General features: G+C 31.9%; 1 protein-coding gene across 1 annotated transcript in view; it reads left to right on the top strand.

Moving 5' to 3' along the window:
• The window catches only part of LOC107450463 (tyrosine-protein kinase transmembrane receptor Ror), a 272,177-nt gene that overhangs the window by 75,890 nt on the left and 174,792 nt on the right, over positions 1 to 21,495 (top strand). The window contains exon 2 of the mRNA XM_087164527.1: positions 6,653 to 6,758. Coding sequence (XP_087020653.1) covers positions 6,653 to 6,758 — 106 coding nt within the window. The remainder of the gene's footprint in view (positions 1 to 6,652; positions 6,759 to 21,495) is intronic.

Below are 21,495 nucleotides of genomic sequence, written 5' to 3'. Positions count from 1 at the left end.
TTATTTAAAACCCGGAGAAGATGGATGCTTTCGGGACCATTTTTATGCTTTTCAGGTCTTCTGGAGGAGATGGAAATAAAGATTTAATGGTATGTTTGCTGAAGTAGATTTAGCTTTTATGCTTTGTGCCTCTTTCATTTGTGTATTTTTCATTAGGCAAGGGGGTTTGTTTAGCTTTCGAAAAGGATTATAATTTGTGTTTGGCGTTTTAGAGAATGGCATCAGAGAGAATGTGTTTCAGTTAGTAAATTAAAAGTGTCAAAAGCTTGAAAATTGATTGCTATTTTATTTCAGTCATTGCCCTGCAGATATCTAATCTACCATTTTTTTTTAAAAAGTGCAAGTGCTTTTACGGGTTTAAATTGGGATTGTGTTGACGTTTTGCCGACTTTACTGAAGCACTTAAAACGAACGTGTTTGTGCATATATTTGACACTTTAATTAAACAGTGAAGTGTCTTTACGGCTGTATCAAAATCATCTTTCTAACTTAGATGTGCAATAAGTGTGCCTCAAAATCGCCTTTCTAACTTAGACGTGAAGTACGGTTGTAATAAAATCGTCTTTCTAGCTTAGACGGGAAATAAGGTTGTCTTAAAATCATCTTTCTTAGACGGGAAATAAGGTTGTCTCAAAATTATCTTTGTAACTCAGACGATAAATTAAGGTTTTCTCAAAATCGTCTTTTTTAACTTAGACGTGAAATAAAATTGTCTCAAAATCATCTTTCTAACGTAGACGTGAAATAAGATTGTCGCAAAATCATCTTTCTAACTTAGACGTGAACTAAAGTTGCATCGAAATTACGTTTCTAACTAAGACGTGTAATAAGGTTGTTTTAAAATCATCGTTTTAATTTAGACGTAAAATAAGGTTGTCTCAAAATCATCTTTCTAATTTAGACGTGAAATAAGGTTGTCTTAAAATAATCTTTTTAACTAAGACGTAATAAGGTTGTCTCAAAATCATCTTTCTAACTTAGACTTGAAGTAGCATAAGAAACTAATAAGACTATATAGTTATTTTTCCTTTTTCATTCATCAACATTTTTTTAAAAATATTTTTCGTTTGTGAAATATTCATGGGATAGGCCCGTTTCTCGCAAAACTCGTTAACAATACATCCGGCGGTTTCAGGTTCAACTCTGACTTTTGTCTTCATCAAACAGCAACAGAAAAAAAAAAAGAACTCGAATAAAAATAAACGAAGAACTTCATACCTTACAAACAAACTAATTTTTTTTTACTTTTTTAAAAAATATATAAGCGAGCAAAAGCAAAATTAGCTATCCCAATGAATCAAGTTATATTAGACGTTATTGATCGCTAAGGTTCGAAAAAGTTTTTTTTTTTTACACGGTAAGTAACTACAAACTAAATTTGCAAATATTAGACAGATTTTGCTAGTTTTTAAAAGGTTAAACATGACATATCTGAAAAAATTCTGTTCTGTTCTATTCGGTTTAGCTGGGCATCTGAGGCCAAATAAAAGCCCTTTTCCCATTCATCATAAAATACCCATAATGGACATACATAGTACTGTTTGTACTGCTGGTTCAAATGAACCTGAAAATAAAAATAAAGCATATTATGGGTGATACGTCGGCATGATGGAAATGCTCCACATCTAGATCTTTTTGGTTGGAAGCAGTGAGAGAAGTAGTGTAACTACTTGATCGTCTTTGAGTAGTTCCTGAAGTTCCTTAATAAGGCTTAGGAATTTTACAGCATTACTGGGGGCATCTTGTGTTTTCCTAGTGAAGACTCTATGATTCCGCATTGGTCTGGCACTACAGCCGACATATCTGAAAAAAAGTGGTGAGTTAGGGTAAACTAACCAGTGAAGGAACACTTAAGCTTCGCTTTTCTTTTAAAAAATCATATTAATTTCAAAATTCGTGATTTTAGTTCAATGACAGTGTCAACATATTTGTTACTAATTGCAAATTATGTAAAAAAAAAATTGTAGAGAACTTACATAATATTGTTTTAAAGTTTTGGAGGTTCAAATAACAAGTAGTAAGAAGACCAAGTGCAGGAACAGCTCTTACCAGTGAATGAACACCCAGTAAAGGAACACTTAATTTTGGTTGTTTTTTAATGCTCTTCATGAATTTACAAGCCATACAAATATTTAAAAACAAGCCTATTCTTGAAATTACAACATATAAATACTTGTAAAATGTTAATTTTTTTTTTTGTAATCATGAATTGAAAATTAAAGTGTCAACATATTAACACATACTGTTCATTCACTGGGAAATCTATGCCCAGTAAAGGAACATGCCTGTTCCCTCACTGGTTAGAAGTTGTTTTTCGTATTTTTAATATATTTTTGATGCGGAACATCATTAACCCTTTGGGGACAGGTGATTCAGGAAAGCATTTGTACAAAATCAGAATCAAGTTGCAATTAAATAAAAAACGGTAACTTAAATGTAGTCGTTGCTAATTTGACAGACTTACTTTGCTTTTACTTTAATTATTGTTAGTTTAATCATATATTAATCAATGTCAATTCAAAGTATAACTAAATAGTTTTATTTTGAACAAAGTAATGGTGAATTAAATAAATCAAACAATTATAACTCCGCCCACAAATAAACTGCTAAAGAAATACTTTGATTACCAGTTTTATATTTTTACCCTGATTGATACAGTTTTATGTTGGCACGTATTTGTGACAGTCGGCGCGAAAGGGTTAAAGGTACAAGAAAATTAAAGTTTATCTTTTATTTTCATTAACTTAGAAAGAAAACTTGTAAAGGAACACTTGTTCCTTCACTGGTTTTTCATCGTTTGGTGATCCAGTGAATAAACACCCCCTTATCTCGGTACTTTATAATGCTATGATGCCTAAAAAAATAAACGTAACTTCAATAACTATATTTTTAATTCTTTTTTTCACAGTGAGAAAAATAAAACTATTACATGCAATTAATTCCACTTCAAACATATAAATACAAACAGTCACCTTATAATTTTTCAAAGAAACAAGGTGTTGCAGAGATAATAAATTCAAAAATTTTTCCAGAGAAGTCTATTTGACCAGATAATCCAAAGCCTTGCTGGATGACTTCCTATTGTTTGGCAGTAAGCTATTGTTACCAATCAATCTAAAGAAAAACTTTAAAATTCTTATTTTAAAGGAATGTGTATGAAATGTTCCTTCACTGGTTGGTTTACCCTATATAAGCCTACGAATTGCTTAGAAATAGTGGTGGATAAAAATCTACTAAATTGAATTTAATAAACCAAGAATCACGATTAATTAACTACCACTTGAAAATATTTATTTGCTGTTGGGAGCAAGTTGGCATCTCTGTGTATATAAATAAAACTATTTCTGTGTGTTCTATATTGCATTAATTTCTTCAAACCAACTTAGTAACGATAATAATATTAAAAAAAAATCAAAATTTACTCGAATTATGTGTTTCTAATAATTTTGGCTTCGCCGGTCACCGGTGACCTCAGTAGAGCTACGAACGAACTCAGTACCGGTAAATGGTAACCCCCATGGCATTCAACATGTTAAAAGTTTTAATTTTCTTCTTTTTAATTTTGTTCCATATTTCGTATTTGAAATATATTTTTCTTGCGCAGAAAAATATTGAATTTCTTACTTTATCTTAGTTATGATAAAAATGAAACGTGATACAATAAATATAAACCACGGATACATTTTTAAATTGTGGCGTACTCGCTTTATGCATTAATTTTTTAATTATAATATATAGTTGTCAATTTGAATTCGAGTTTTCAAGTATTGTTTTTCTTCTTCTTTTCTCTGTCGTAAAATATTTGGGAATGACATTCAACATTTTTCTACGATAGTGTTTGTTTTTCGGGAAAAATTTAAACATTTCATAAGCGTTACATGTAGACAATGTACGTAGGCAATCACGAAAATTTATTTGTAAATTTTTTATTTTAATTTCAAACAGAAATCGATGAAAAATTTTCACGTTTTTTTTTCTTTTCATAATTTAGTCGTTTTGAAAAAAGATTTAAGTTTCCTGATATATTTTGATTCCAAAAACTTAAAGTTTCATATTTTGAGGCCAAAAACTTAATTTTAATTTTTTTTTTCTTTCTTAAATTAAGGTAAAAATGTCGTAACAACTAAAATGTGAAGTAGATATACAAAATACTACGTACAAAACGTAACATTTAAAACTCCGGAAAGCATTTTTATTCCATATGTATTTTCTGGAAATATTTATTTCGGAAAAACAGTATAATTCATCCTCGGAAGATAAATAAGAGACATTGCTATGTACCTGATACGACGTCACATTCATTTCAAGCTTAATCCCTGCAGAAAGAAGCAATTCCAACTTTTCCCCTACCACCAACATTGGACACAAAGTACTTTTTCCTACTCTTTTACATGAATATAATATTTTTATATAACGTTATTATACCATTTCTTTTTCCCCTAAAATTTTAGCCCGGCACCATTTATCATGATTAGAGTCTGCAGAACATTCCACGTTTGCCAACTTTTCTGGAACATTCTGGGGAAAATTGTAATCGAAACAGTTTCTTTATAAGAAGTGAAATATTGTGGAAGAAAAAAGCCTTATTTTTTTGCTTGTTTTATTCTTCTGGAATTCAATTTTTCCCTTTTTTTCCTTCTACGACTATAAATCTAAGTGTCTCCGAAGTGGAGAAGTATTATAATAAGAAAGTATATCTTTTTCCCCTTCTCTCTTTCTAATTTTTATTTCGGGAAACTCTTCCGACAAAAGCGAACTTTTTTCTTTTATTTGTTTCCTTTCTGGAGAAGTAATTGTGTGTGTTTTTTTCCCCTTCTTCTCATTTTATTAGTTTTCGTTCTTTTTTTTCGTAGTTCAACGTGTGAGGTACGCTGTCATCGGTGCAATGAAATACACTATTTCTGTGATATAGATCTTTTTTTTGATTGCCTATTACGCCTACCTGTCTTGCTCGATAGCGTAACTGCCCGGTTTAGGAAGCAAAAAAAATGCATTAAATGTTCTTAAAATTAGTTCTGGCATATTTTTTTCCCCAACAGCGAAGGTTTTTAAAAGCTTCTTATTAACAGAGTTCGTTCCCGAATTTACTTAATTATAACACAAATTAATTCGGTTAGGTTTATTGAATAATGTTAATCGCAGTGTATTTCTTTCGAACTAGAGTTTAGAAGTTTGGCATTAAACAAACCTTTATTATTAAATAAATAATACCAAGAAACTGGAGCGGCAAGATATTAACTGATTAAAAACTTTATTCGCTTCAGAAATGTATAAATACAACAGTTAACATGTTCCAAGAGCTCATCAAATTCCGCACATTGTTAGAATCTTGGGCATGATACGAGTAATCATCGATTGTTTGCACATTGATGAAATCTTGAATTTAATTAAGCGCTTAACTAAAACGCTTAGTTAAAAATTGCTTAATTAAAATTCACATTTTAACTATGCGTTTTTTTAATAAACAAATTGTCGTTAGGAATTACTTGGTATTTAAAACGGAGAAAAGCTTACATTTTAAAAACAGTATTATGATATTAAGTTGCTTTTTTTTAAAAATCACCAATTTCGTGAGATCTTTCCATCTAGATGAAAATTTATAAAAAATATATAAAATATTAATAATAAAATAACAAATAAATATTTTATAAAAAATTAATAAAATAAAATAATTATAATATAAAAAAAACATTCAGTTTATAGGCCTTACATTTGAGGAAAAGCTATAATTTTTAGCTATCTTTAATACCATCTTGGCGTAGAGAATTATTTGGAATTTAGAACTGGCAAATAACTTAAATATTTTAAAAATTATTAAACTTGTTTTAAAAATCACTAATGTGGCACGATTTTTAAAAGTAAATGAAATTTATCAAAACCAATAATGAATTCTGAATTTTAGAGAATTTTTATGAACCTAGATATTCTAGCAGTGGAGTAACTTTTTAAACAATAAAAACTTTTTAAACATTAATAATTTTTTAAATATTAAAAACTTTTTAAACATCAAAAACATTTTGAACATTAAAAATTTTTTAAACATTAAAAATTTTTTAATCATTAAAAACATTTTGAACATTAAAAACTTCTTAAACATTATATTTGAAATCAGCATCAAGACTCTGCAGCTAACGATAGGCGTTTTGACCCAACACTCGTCCCGCAGTGGACTGATCGTTAAGACACGGTTCCCAGCAGATCACCGAAGTCAAGCATCACTGGCTACGGTCAGTGTGCGGGTGGGTGACCACTTGGATCAGTCTGCGTAGGGACCGAGGGTGTGCGGTATTGGTCCTCGTTAAACTGTTCTACCGTAAAGTGCTCGACTTCGCGTGCAGGTCGTCGGGCTACCGAAGCGAGGGAGCTATCCCTTTTTGCAGAGGATCAAAAGTGCGATGGTATGTCTTCGGATCATCCTCAGGGATGTTTGCCAGACCGTCGCCAATAGCCCATTGTGCAGCTCTAGTGCGACGTAAATGAACAAATCAATGACCCAAGACTCCGGAATAATTATTACAACAGTTTATAAAACAGTAGTTCTCTGTAAAAAAAGCATTCATTCATAGAACGGTAGAGGCTTAACATGCTTTTATTTCAGAAATTTTATGGTTTTCAACATATTAGTTTACTATTGCTTTTATTTTAATTTTAGGTTGGATGATAGCGGGTCACTCGAGTCCAGTTCTATTCCTGTCTAACGCACGTGAAGCTGTTGATGTAGAAGGTGGAGATGATTTAGAAGATGATTTTACAGACACGTAAGTCAAATTAATATATTTAGAAAGGTACTTTTTTATTTTATTTTATAACCAGAGTTGAACAGCCGATCTAATTCTGTGTTTACGACTGTCAATATTCAACTCCGTAGCTTTGTAATTTGGAACCCAACCCAGGAGACAAGGGAACTCCTGGAACAAGCATTAGAACAAACTTGCCTTCGTTGTTGACTTTTTCATGGAACTAACACTTATTTGTGTTACATGGAGAGAAAAATAACGAAAACTTACTTTGGTTAGCCCGACCACAAGGGGATTCCAATACATGATTCGTATACCACTGAAGATATTTTACGTCAGCATTGCGATCGGTGCGAGTCGGTGGCGAATTTCGAATGTCGCTGGAATTTGCTCATTGGACGACGAACACTCCATCCCCTGAGCCACCACGTCTCTGTAAGCATGTATTTTATATCCGTCGTTGAACAACTGATCCGATTTTTGGTTTACGACTACTAATGCTCAACTCCGTATCCTTGTAATTTGGAACCTATCCAGAAGACAAGGAAACTCCTGGATCAGTACCCCCAGAGATATGATTTGTTATGGGGACATGGAGGACTTTGTGACTCAACAGATTTAACGCGCATTTACTATATTTACTACACGGGGTCTTCTGCCGACGGGTATCGTATCCACGATCCTTGGACATGGGCCCAGTGCCCTACCAACCAGGCTATCCCAGCCACTGTAAACACGTATTCTAAAAATTATGTTTCTTTTCCACTAAAAATACGTCAAAACTTATTGAAATTTGCGTTTTCTTTTCTTTTTTTTTTCATTAAAAATACACTGATATTTTCTCAAAATTAAATATTCTTCTCATTAAGAATGTTTTGATGTTTTTTAAAAAAGAGGGTTTTTTTTTTCAATAAAAACAAGTCAAAATTTTCTAAAATTTCAGAATTTTTCTCAATAAGAATAAGCACGCCTATGTTTTCTTCAAAAAATGAGCCTGTGTTTTCCGAAAATCAGGATGTTTCAATAAGAATACATTGATTCCTTCTAAACATTCAGAATTCTTTAATTAATTAGCCTTATGTTTTTTTTAAAAAAAAGAACATTCTGAAAAGATTACCCTGATGCTTCTGTCAACTACAATCCATTTTTCAATTCTTATTTGAAAAGCTGACTTCTTATGTTTTTAAATTCAAACAGTTTTTTGCTGATTTTTAAAGATTCTCAAAGAAAATTACAAATTTTACAAGTTCAAATCATTCGATTCAGTTAATCTTACACGAGTTACAAAAAATTATCCTAGTAAATACTCCTCGCGAGAAACAATAAAAATGAAAATAACGTCCATTTTTCTTAATCAAATAGGTTATCTTAAAAAAAGAAATAATTTTTTTCTTCGTTGCTACTTCTTGTTTAAGATCATTATGCGTACGTTACTTTATCGTTTCCAATAAATTTTAACGACCACTTAGAATAACCTGGTATCTTCATTAGGGGATTATACGTGCCGCAATTAACGAATACTTAAAACTAATCGTTAAATTTTAACGATTACTTCTCGGTACGTGTTACTTCGCCCTCTTGCCCCTAATCAGCTTGATTTATCTATTTTTATAGCAGACTTTAGATCCTCAGAGAACGGGTATCGTAAATTAAAAATTTCCAGGAGGTTATTAACGCTTCATACTTTTCGACTTATGAAAAAATTAAGAAAAAATACCCTAAAATAATGAGTGGGGATCTTCAATGCTTTTTTTGTAACGGTTGTAGGAAATGAGTTCACCGGTTTCTTCATCGATCTTTTTCGGGGGATTTTTTTCTCCCCCGCAACTGTTTTCTTTGGAGGTTGTAGGAAAAATAAGGCCTTGGGCTTTATTTTTTCCCATTTATGGGGTGAAAATTCTCTAAAGTAATTTGCTGCAGTTTAACTCAGAAGCGTATTTATAGAGTTTTTAAAAATAGAGATGTTTAAAATTGCACTGTTTTTGTAGAATACTCTTTTATAATTTATTTATTTTTGTTGTTGTTGTTGTAGTTAATTTACGTCGCACTAGAGCTGCACAATGGGCTATTGGCGACGGTCTGGGAAACACCCCTGAAGATGATCCGAAAACATGCCATCACAATTTTGATCCTCTGCAGAGGGGATGGCACCCCCACTTCGGTAGCCCGACGACCTGCACGCGAAGTCGAGCACTTTACGGTAGCACAGTTTAACGAGGACCAATACCGCACACCCTCGGTCCCTACGCAAACTGATCCAATTGGTCACCCACCCGCACACTGACCGTAGTCAGTGATGCTTGACTTCGGTGATCTGCTGGGAACCGTGTCTTAACGATCAGTCCACTGCGGGACACCGCTCGGCTAGAGAAATCTTGTTATGATTGTGTTTCTTGAGCGCTAAACCGTGTAGAAAATCGTCTGACGAAGTTTTGAAAGTTTTTGAAATCAAGTTTGAATGCTTCGAATTTTAATTATATTTCTAAAACATGCAAGTAGAACATATCTTTTCTAGAACATAAAAAAAATTCCTCACAAAATTTCTGGAACATAACGAAAAATGTTTTAATAAAAAGAAAAGAAAGTTATCCAAAAAACTAAAAAAAAATCCGTAATATTTGAGAGTGTTCCGTAACCACCACTCCTAATGTACACTTGTCATAAATTGTAGGACAGAAAGTTCATATTGTTCGAAAATAATAATTCAAGTGGGAGAAAAACAAAATATAACAAATCGCATTATTGAGGAAGGCGGGACTGAAATCATCAAAACCTATTTGAGTGCTGATGAAAGCTAAGAGAAATCAAAAGAAGATGTTTAGAAACACCTGCATATTTCATCTAGCTAACTATTTCATCTATATTCTGTATAATAAAACTGGTTTTGAAGTTATCTATTTCATTTCGCTTATTCGGCATATCTGGCTGTGTTTTTTTTTATTTCTTGATTAAATGTTTATTCGCGACGCATATTATTCACGCTTTTTTGTCGAATGTTCTGAAATATATATTACGGGTGTTAATTACGAAAACTTCCTTAATTTTGAAATCGCATGAATTGTTTATATGTGTTCCATTACCAGTTTTTTTTTCCTTTAATTTAAAAAAAAAAAAAAAAAAAAAAAAAAGAAGTGCCAATAGAGATACAGGAATTTTAAACTTGAAAAGTTGGATATTTTTCTCAAAACTAAACTAAAAGATTTTCGTCACATTTTAATTTTCAATTTCAGATTTTTTTTTTTTTTTTTAACTTTCTGACACTGAACTATCAGAAGTAAGGATCTGACGCAGGATTTTTATTAAACATTTTTTTTATGCTTTTTACTTTATTTTGTATAAATTTATGTTAAAATAAGTAAAAAAATGTTATATTTAACCTTTTATTACTTAACTACGGCATTAAACAACGGTGTCTATTTCTTCTTTAAAAGTAAAATCTTCGAAACACGGCTCACTTACAAACAATGTTTTTTTTTTTTTTTTTTTAAATTTATTTGCTGTTATTTAGATTTAGTAATTAGTAATTGAATATTGAAATTTTTTTAATTCGCAAAATCAATTATTGATACATTTCTGAATATGAATGGGAAAAAAAATCAAACTACTTTTTTCGGATTTATATTTTAGCACAAATATAATCCCGATAATTTAAAAGCGTTTTTTAGTAACTATTGGACTGTTTTTTTATAATTTAAAAATACCAACATAGATATTTGCTTATAATTAGAGTGGTCCCGCAGTGGACTGATCGTTAAAACACGGTTCCCAGCAGATCACCGAAGTCAAGCATCACTGACTACGGTCAGTGTGCGGGTGGGTGACCACTTGGATCAGTCTGCGTAGGGACCGAGGGTGTGCGGTATTGGTCCTCGTTAAACTGTGCTACCGTAAAGTGCTCGACTTCGCATGCAGGTCGTCGGGCTACCGAAGCGGGGGTGCTATCACCTCTGCAGAGGATCAAAATTGTGACGGCATGTCTTCGGATCATCCTCAGGGATGTTTCCCAGAACGTCGCCAATAGCCCATTGTGCAGCTCTAGTGCGACGTAAATTAACAACAACAACAACAATATAATTAGAGTATCAGAAAAAAATCTATCGGCGTCGAAGGATTAAGCTTCGGTTTATGGACTGATTGGTTTTTGCCGATTGTTTCTGCAATAAACTATATTGTTATTATTTTTTTAACTGTCATATATAAAAAGTAAACAATGATAAAATTTTCGATTAAACGTATATATTATACAATATCGTATTGAATAAACATATATTTTCAAAATAAAATATACTTTTTTTCTAAATCTCTGCAGAACTACTCAAATATTGAATAGAATCTATGCTGTTCCTCGTGATAAAATAGACGTTACCTCAAATATACCGAAACAATCTTAAAAATATGATGCTTGAATTTTTTTTCTCCATTTGTTTACGTCATGAATACAGAATGCATGGAATAAACCACGCATTATTTATTATCTATACTTCAATTTTAAAAAAATAAATTCTTTCCACTCGGAATCTTATTTCTCCATTGCATCTTGCTCTTCTGAGGTTTTTATTGTTTTTAGAAAATAAAGCGATCATGCTATGGGGAAATGGTATAGTCTTAAGCAATGTATGAAAAGAGAAAACGAATAAAATAAATAAAAATAACATGAGAAGAAGAAAGAAAAAAAACTGAACATGCTACAATTTATAAAAATGTCGAGAGAAATGTTTCATATTTTTTTTTTAAAAAATAGTTTTATATAGTTAAAAGAAAAGTAGAATCCTCTTTGTAGGCTGAAGAAAATATGGATGAAATAATGGGAAGTTTTGTTATTTAAATCAAATTTTAGTTTCCGGTATTTAATGTCAATTGTAGCTGCTGTGTTAACAATGTTTTTCGTAGATATTTCGATGAAAAAAATAAAAAATTAAAAAATTACAGTGCCTTATACTTGTAGCAAAGCTATAATTTCAATCTGTAGATGTATATATCACCTTACCTCGAGCTTTACAACGGAAAAATAATATAAAAGGGATCCGTGGTGGCTCAGAGGAGAGAGTGTTCCGCACCCGGCTCGCACCGACCACAGTGCAGAAGTTAAATATCCTCAGTGGTAGATGGATCATGGGTTAGAGCTTCCTTGCTGTCAGGCTAACCGTGAGAGATTTTCGTATTTTTCCTATCTATGTAAAGCAAATGCGGCTTCTGAAGAGTCCACCACGAAGACAAAATTCCCCCGATATTAGATCCAAGAGTTCCCTTGTCTTCCGGATCAGGTTCAAAATTACAGGGATACGGAGTTGAACATAGGTAGCCGTAAACTCAATATGGGGTCGGCTGTTCAACGACGGTTATAAAATAATGTAAAAATGATTGAACTTTTTCAGAAATCGCCAATTTGGCGAGATTTTCCGCCTATATTAAAAATTATCAAAACCAATCAATATTTCTCAATTTTTTTTTAAAAAAAATTATGAGCCCTGATTAATTTGTTACATATTAAAAAATAAGGTGACAAACGCTCTTTATTTTCGAAAAACTACGGCTTTTCCTCATATTGACGTTTTTTGCCATTTTCATAATAAGCCCTGTCAAAAGTTAGGCTTAACTGGATCTAATAACTATGAACAAGTATTTCAAACTCACAGTTATTAAAATAGGAGAAGTAGTGACTAAAGGGATAGAGCGCCCGCCTCTCAATGTTCTGTACCAGGTTCGAATCCCAGCGTTGGCTGATCTATACGAAAAGTTTTGCGTATTTTTAGAGGGAAAAGAAACAGAATTTTTCGAATACATATTTACAGAACGTAGGTGTCTCAGGAGATAGAGCATTCGAATCCCAATGATGTGAACCAGGTTCGAATCCCAGCTTTGGCTGATCGATACGAATTCTGCTCCCGGCTTGCACCGACCACTGTGCTGCTTATATAAAATATCCTCAGTCGTAGACGAATCCTGTTTTAGAATCCCCTCGCCGCTGGGCTAACCGTTAGTAGTTTTCGTGGTTTTCCCCTCCATGTAATGTGGGTAGTAGCGCAAATTTGTGTTAGCTCCACCAAAAAGTCCTCCACAAAGGCTACGGAGTTGAACATTGATAGTCGTGAACTCAGATTCGAGTCAGCTGTTCAACGCTGTTTATAAAATTTTAAAAGAAAAAGGAAAATAGCGTTATCTTACTTGAGAACTCATCCCCAAGAAAAATTGAATATTAGCAACAAAAAAAAAGTGTGAAGTTTATACAGTTGTCTTCATCAGGTCAAATTATTACACATGAAAAAAAAAGCACTTATCATGCGCTTATTATAACTGCTCAAAGTATAAGTAAAACAACAAGAAAAAAGCCCAAAGATCCTTTGTATACGTTGTCTAAAATTATTCAATATTGTCTTTCAGACATTGACCTAGATTTCTGGGAATCATGCTATATATTTTGAAAAAAACTTAATTTAATTAATGAACATTCTAATTCTAAAAAATGGTGCAAAACGAAATTTTTTGAAAAATGCCTGAGTTTTGTTTTAAATATTCAAAAAATCACCCGTTGTTTTGCAAGGGCTTATAAATAATTGAAAGAGATATTTATTGATTTTGGTAATATTTGAATGAAAAAGTATCGCTGAATAGGTAATTTTTTTTTAAAAAAATTAATAAATTAAGTTATTTTTCCGTTCTAAAGCTGAAATAGTTCTTTACAATTAGATGATATTTGTTGTTTGATACTATAACTTTATTTCAAATATAAAGCACATAAATTGTGACATTTTTTTTTCTTTTCCTTTGGCGGAACAATTTCGAGGAACACTCTTAAATACGCACGTAACTCTTCTACCACTATGTTAAACAAATTTATTAAGTGCTACTAATTTTATCTATCTTTAAATATCTATCTTTTCCTGCTTGTATATGACTTGTAGTTGTACGAACTTTATAAACGGATGTTAAGCGAACCAAATGTTCATGTTTAAATTGATTGCCTGTTTTACTCTTCTCTGTTATTTATATGAAAGTTCCATGGAGATGAAGTAAAAATCGCTTTGATTTATAATTCCCTTCCCTCGAGCCACGTGACATGCTTAATTTCTTCCGTTAGTTTCACCTCTTAGATTAAACTAAACAGCTGAGTTTATATATTTGATAAAAATCCCAGATAGTTTGCTTTTATTTCCGGTTTTACGAACCAAGAAAATATGAACTTTTTACATTGCGAACGGTGCATGAAAAAAATTGAAAAAACTAACTACTTATCCAGTCATTTGATGAAGTGACATATTCCCTTTCGTAAGGGGGAAAGGGGAATAAAACACTCCCTTCGCCTGCCGTCTTTAGTTAACATCAACTGTGTAAATGCAAGCTTGAGGAAAAATATGAGGTGGGGAATTTTCGAACGAAAAAAAAATGAGTCATTACATTAAAAAAAAAAGAAAGTATCTTGCAGGAGTGTTGCATTCCAACTTAACTCAACTTTTTCTTCAATCTTCTTCATCAACCCTGAAATCCAAATATTCCCGCTTTTCTTCATAACTTTTTCCCCCTTTCCCTCAACTAAGAGAGATTTTTTTTCTTTCTCATTCTTGTATCTTTCTGCAGGGAAGCCCCCATCTTCTTTCCCTATCATTTACACTTTAAACTTCCGTCGTATTTTAAGGAGATAGGGGGAAAAAGAGATTTTTCTAAATTGCTTAACTTGTTAAGGTTTACTTTAGTTGGCGATTTATTAGTGAAGTTTACCACATTGGCGATGCGTTAGGTTTTGGAATATGGAAAGTAGATTCATATTTTATAATCTATCGATTGCAAATATTGTAGGATTCGGCGATAAGTGAATGTAATCGGTACATCTCAAGGAATCTGTTGGTCTGATACAAAGTTGATTCGTTTTATAATTTGTCGATTGCCATTATTGTAAGACTTTGTGTTAAGGGATAAGGTTTTATAATTTGTCGATTGCAACAATTGTAAAACGTGTTGATAATATATTTTGTCAGAGTAACTCAGGATCAACAAAGCCATAAGTTGATTCACTTTATAATTTGTCGATTGCAACTATTGCAAAACTTGGTGGTAAATGATTAGTTTCCTGATTTGTAAATTGCAATTATTGTAAAACTTCGTGGTAAGTGATTCGTTTTATAATTTGTCGACAGCAATTATTGTAAAACTTTGTGTTAAGGGGTAAGGTTTTATAATTTGTCGATTGCAACTATTGTAAAACGTGGTGATATGTATACTTTATTAGAGTAACACAGAATCAACAAAGCCATAAGTTGATTCATTTTATAATTTGTCGATTGCAAAACTTAGTGATAAGTAACTTTTTTTTTACAATTTGTTGATTGTAGTTATTGTAAAATTTCGTGATAAGTGATTCGTTTCACAATTAGTGAATTGCAGTTATTCTAAAACTTCGTGAGAGGTGATTCGTTTTATAATTTGCGGATTGTAATTAACTATTTTAGAACTTCGTGATAAGTGATTCATTTTATAATTTGTCGATTGCAAAACTTGGTGATAAGTAGTTCGTTTTACAATTGGTTGATTGCAGTTATTTTAAAATTTCGTGATAAGTGATTCGTTTCACAATTAGTGAATTGCAGTTATTGTAAAACTTCGTGAGAGGTGATTCGTTTTATAATTTGCGTATTGTAATTAACTATTGTAGAACTTCGTGATAAGTGATTCATTTTATAATTTGTCGATTGCAAAACTTGGTGATAAGTAGTTCGTTTTACAATTGGTTGATTGCAGTTATTTTAAAATTTCGTGATAAGTGATTCGTTTCATAATTAGTGAATTGCAGTTATTGCAAGACTTCGTGATAAGTTATTCGTTTTATGATTTGTTGATTGTAACTACTGTAGAATTTCGTGATAAGTGATTCATATTAAAATTTGTCGATTGTAATTATTATAAAACTTTGCGATAGGTGGGCCTAGTCAGAATAATTTAGAGGCATAAACTGATTCGTATTGTTGATTGCAGTTATTGTACTTTTTATATTAACTTTTCAAATATACGTCCAACTTCAAGAGAAATTTTTAAATTATTGAGAATGAATTTTGTGAGTTTTAAAATAGAACGTATCATAATTGTGTAAAATATTTAATGTATTTTTTATTCTTATTTTTTTTTAACTTTTGAAGTATATTTTAAACTTCAAGAAATTTTTTTAACCACTTTCAAGCAGATCGAGTTGATTTCAAAATCAAAGATCGCTTAAGTATATTGTAATATGAAATATAAATTTTTTTTTAAATTCTCTATAAATTGTGATAGCATGTCTTCGGATCATCCTCAGGGATATTTCCTAGACCGTTGCCAATAGCCCATTTTGTAGCTCTAGTGCAACTATATGAAATACTACTGCTGTACTACTGTATTGGTTTAAAAGCCAAAGATTACATTATAATATTATAACTGCATTATAATTGCATTATAATATTATAACTGTTTTTTTTTTTCAAAAATATTCAATGTATTTTAAACTTCAAGAGAAATTTGAAGGGAAAAAAATGGAAATTGGATTGAGATGGTTTTAAATCCAAACTTATTAAATATTGTTTTGCAATATTAATTTTTTTAAATTTACTTTCTTAAGTGGCTATGAAGATATATTTTCCCAACTTAAAGATAAAAATGAAAATGAATCAGTATTTAAATTGATCTGATTTCAATACAACACAAATATATTGAATTCAGCACAATATATTCAACACAAAAATAGACACAAACAAGTATATTCTTAAATGCATAACACAAAATATTCACACAGTAAATTCAACACACATATATTCAATTAAACAAAATTCAATTCAGCGCAAAATAAAAATGAATTATGACTTGGATTGATCTGGTTTCAATTCAATACCAAGTCCCCAATTCGAATGAAAAGGTTAATATTATTATTACTATTATTTACAAAAGAAAATATTCTAAAATATTTTAAATTTATAAAAAAATACTTTACATTTCTGAAAACAGATTTAACTGCTTTTAAAATCTAACACTTTTTGTAATATTATATTGCAATATTAAATACACATTTTGATTTCCCATATTAAATATTCAAATACATTTTTAATTTTAAGAGAAATTTAAAACTTTCTTAAAACAGGATTGATCTGGTTTAAAAATCAAACGTTGTATAAATTGTAAGCATTACTTAATATAAAATTTTACTCATATGCAATACCAGGAGAAGTTTCGCTTGAATTCCTTAATAAATGAATCAACTCCAGAAAACAAATAGTAGAATAGATTTCTATTGATTAATAAAATTAAATGTATCTTAACTTCCCCAGAGAAAGTTAATTAAGTTCACCAAAGGTGAGTTCTCGTGGAATTTAAGTGCCTCTCGAATTTGTTCTAGAATGTTTAAGGTTTTATTCTTATGCATCTGTTCGAATTCCGAACCGTGCTATTAAAGATGTTACTGCATCTGAATACTTACGTTTCGAGTAATACCCATTCTTGTTAGGTTGGGGTTGTCTTTATTGTAGCATAAACTAGGTTTATTGTTAACCTCAGTGAAAATGTTTAATACGTATAAATAAGTAATTTATTTTATCAGGTTTTTCAATTACTAAAATTGTTATTGCATTTAAGTACTTATGTTTTAAATAATAACCTTTTAGTTAGGTTTGTGTTGGCCTTATTGTAATACAGTGAATTCGCGATAACTCGAATCTGATAGGACTGACGAAAAACTTCGACATATCGAAGTTCGACTTACCGTTAGTTTCGGTTTTGGACTTTCAAAATATTGTCGGATTATTTAATTAATGCTTATTAATTACAAATCTTCTAAATGCTTACAATATTTAAGATCATTTTTCTGACAAGCCATTTACGAGAAGACTGTTTGAAGCACTTTATGATACCCTGGTCCATCGGCTGCAACTTTGCTGTTGTGTTTGGCGGGTGAAACTGCAAGTTTACTGCTTTCAAATTAGGTTGATCGCTATGCGCTGTGCATTTATCCATAAAGAGTATCACTTTTCTCTTTTTGCGAAGAATTTCAGATCCAATTTTCTTACATAGTCTTCAAATAAAAGTGATGTCATCCAAAACTTTATGTTAGACTTGTAATTTAAAGGATACGTTTTTACATTCTTGAAACATCAGGGATTTCGGTATTTTCCGATAACAAATAAGGGCAATTTCTCTGTCCCAGACGCATTTCCTCCAACTAGGACAGTCAAACGTTCCTTGCTCATTTTACCCCCTGAGCAGTTTTCATCCTTAAACATCATAGTCTTATTTGGAAGACATTTAAAAAATAAACCCATTTCATCAATATTGAAAACATCATTTTAACTATCCTTGAAGTAAATTTGGTAACGTTTCATTTAACCACTGTTCACATACTTCAAGAGGGACAGCTTTATCTTCTCCATGAAGAGTGAGTGCGAAAGACACTGTGTGTGTGTTGCAAAGGAAGGGGCAAGATATCAGCTGTTACGTTTTTTTTTTCTTGCTTTGAAAGATCCCAAAAAAAATCGAGTTAAAGGGAGTAAAATTCGAGTAATCGATAATAATTAGCATGAAATTGAAGATAAAAGGGTCGGGACCTCATAAAAAAATCGAGTTATAGTAATATTCGAGTTATCGTACTTCGAGTTATAGCGAATTGACTGTATATACTAGACTTATTCTTCGTACTCTACCAGTATTTAGTCTTGCGTCAGTATTATATACTTAGTGCTGTATTTTCTATTAGCTCATTATTATAATACTTAGTACAGTACGTACTTTTAGCCTCAGTATTATAATACTTAGTACAGTATAAACTTACAGTATTAACCACGATATTGTAATAATTTGTACAGTTTTTTTATTACTTCAATTATTATTACACTCAACAAACTTTTTCTTTTAAAACTGAAGCATTATAATATTTAGTAAAGTAAATCTTTCCCATTGTATTTTATTTTATTTTAATAACCGCCGTTGAACAGCAGACCCAATTTTTTAGGTTAGCGACTACTAATGTTCAACTTCGTAGACTTGTAATTTTAAAACCAATCCAGAAGACAAGGGAACTACTGTATCAAGTATTTTGAGAAATTTTGCCTTCGTGGAGGACTTTTCGATGGAACTAACCCGTATTTACGTTACGTGGAGAGGAAAACCGCGAAGCCAGACGGCTAGAGGACTCTAACCCATAATCCGTCTACCACTGAGGATATATTATGTCAGCCCTGTGGTTTGTGCAAGCCGGGTGCGGAATTCGTATCGACCAGCCATCACTGGAATTCAAACCCGGTTCACCTTATTGGAAGGCAAACACTCTATCCCCTGAGCCACCACGACCTAATCCTTTTGTATGTCAGGAAGAGTCATGGGGGTTAGGGAGGGCTTCACAATTTTGAGACCGACATCCATTAGGGCATTGCTCATACTGCTTGTAGGACAGCTGGTAGTAGTAACTTCGATCCTGGTTTCCGACAAAACACCAGTTGTGTGTACGCAGCAAAGTACTTGTTAAGTCTGTCATGGCTGAAAGTCCTCTCGTTGGTTGTGGTGTGGAATATTGAAAAGAGATACCTGCTCAGGTGCTGTCCATGTCGTCTGATCAGGGGTAAAATTAAGTGGCATTCCTACCATTGCCGTTAAAAGACAGAATTTTAGGAGGTGCTTAGAGCTAGGTGCTTGGCCATCGTTGATGATGAGACCAGTGACATGGTAGTGGCAATGTGAACAGCGTTGCGCACTGACTGCTTTTACTTCCGGACAAGTTGGTACCTATTGATATCACTAGAAATAAAACCTCTTGCACTTCACAATGACAACTCAGTGCGTACAACATAATTTTCAATAATGAATTGGTGAATCAATCTTTAGATTGCGTCAGCTGCCTCACATTAAAAGTCATTTATTCTAACAAAAAATGAGAATTAAAAATAAAAAAAATGGGGGAACTGCTGCCAGCAATTCAGGCTGGTGTTTTATTAATGAAAACGATCCATCAAATTTTAGTTTTGAAATGAATATTAATATCTTAATATTTAGGAGCAAAATAGTAAATTTTAATTTTGAAAAAAAATATAGCGCGCGCATTGAATTGTTGTTTGAAATGTTAGAAGAGTTCATTCTAAAATAATAAAATTTATTATAACAATATATTTATTTTCAATCCAATCAATATTTTATCTTGAAATTATGTTCTATTGTGATAAAATAAGAAAAGAAAACCGTTTTTATAAAATATTTTATTTGCGCGTCTTTCTTTTGTTTTTCTCATTTTATTAGAATAATCGTAAATGATGTTTTATTTATAAATTTCTCCGGGCGTTGTTGTACGATATTTGAATAAACTCCTGCCGCTTGTTTGATGGAGATAAACATTTGTTTCTTAAATTTATACCTTAGTGATAGGTTCGACTACGCGTTTGGATTGGAGTATATTTCGCTGGCTACTTCTATGATATGCAATCGATAATTTTTTACTTTTTACACAGCATCCCGAACCTCAACCAGTGCGTAAAAAAAATAAATGGACCACCCTAAATAACTTTTCATCTAATAATCGGATCTTCAGGTTTTAGGACTCGATCTTAATAGTTCGAAGAGGTGACGAATTATGTTAATTAATTAATAACTAGACTCGAGTTTCAGACACGAAAACGTACTTTTTCCTGAAAACTTACCTTTTGTTCGACGAATTCGAATTTCTGACTCCCAAAATATATGGGGAGCTTCAATCTGGAAAATATGGATCCAATTTTACCCTTTAATATTAATTTTATTTTTAGCATATTTCGTCATATCTTGCGAATTTTTTAAGCGAATTGAAAATTTTTTTGCTCACAATTATAGAATTCGTTTATCTAAAGATACGTAAGTCTATTCAAAAAATAACTTTTAGTAAATATTCATTATTTTTTTATGTAATTTGATAATAGTAGAAAGAATTTCGAATTGTCAAGTATTACAATATGCTGACATCATTTTAAAGAGTGTAGTTTTATATGGCAAAGTACGAAATCTGAGCAAAATCGGTCGAATGGTTCCTGAGAAAACCACTTTTTTTTTTTAATGTTTTTCTCTCTACATATGTTTTGCTCAAAACCGAGATTGATTTATACTAACTTAGCTGAGCAGAGCTAACGTACGTGATATGCTAGATGTAAGTACTTAATATCTCTAATATCCTCAATGTTCGAACGGGAATCGAGTTTTATTGTCTTCAGGCTAACCGTGAGAGGTGCTCGTAACTCTATGATGAAAAAATTTTATTTACTAAAAGCATTTACATCAGCCTTCCATCCCTTCAGTGGGTCTATAAATGAGTACCAAGCATGCTTGGGAACTAAACACTGGGGGTTCCGCGTTCGGCAGACCACCTGACCGGAACATCTGCTCCTGCACCCCAGAGCCCAAGGTCAAGAAAACTGAGATGGGCACAGTAGGCCTTGGCCCTCTATGGGCTGTCGCGCCACTGAGTTTAGTTTAAAAGCATTTACAAGCAGGTAAAATTATAGAATAAGCTAACAATCACTCTTTTTGCTCGTACAAACACTAAAATGAAATCATTATCTTAGATAAAGTTAAAAGCGAAAATAACATCTTTATTACATAATAAAACACGATAACTCAGATATGCTTGGATAAAACTTAAAATACATTTCATAATTAACGAAAATGCTTCGAAAATAGGTTAAGATCAATGTATACCAAGCCTATTGTTTTTTATTGATACAATGCCTCATGGCTTGTAAACTCACTGGTTAGTGCGATCAGCTACTTTTTATCATTCAATTTCCAAGAATTT

Source organism: Parasteatoda tepidariorum, chromosome 5 (genome assembly GCF_982258835.1).
Source record: "Parasteatoda tepidariorum strain Cologne lab strain chromosome 5, Ptep-v5.0, whole genome shotgun sequence".
Classification (NCBI taxonomy): domain Eukaryota; kingdom Metazoa; phylum Arthropoda; class Arachnida; order Araneae; family Theridiidae; genus Parasteatoda; species Parasteatoda tepidariorum.
The sequence above is the reverse complement of the archived record's forward strand: the minus strand, read 5'-3'. Positions and strand labels throughout refer to the sequence as shown.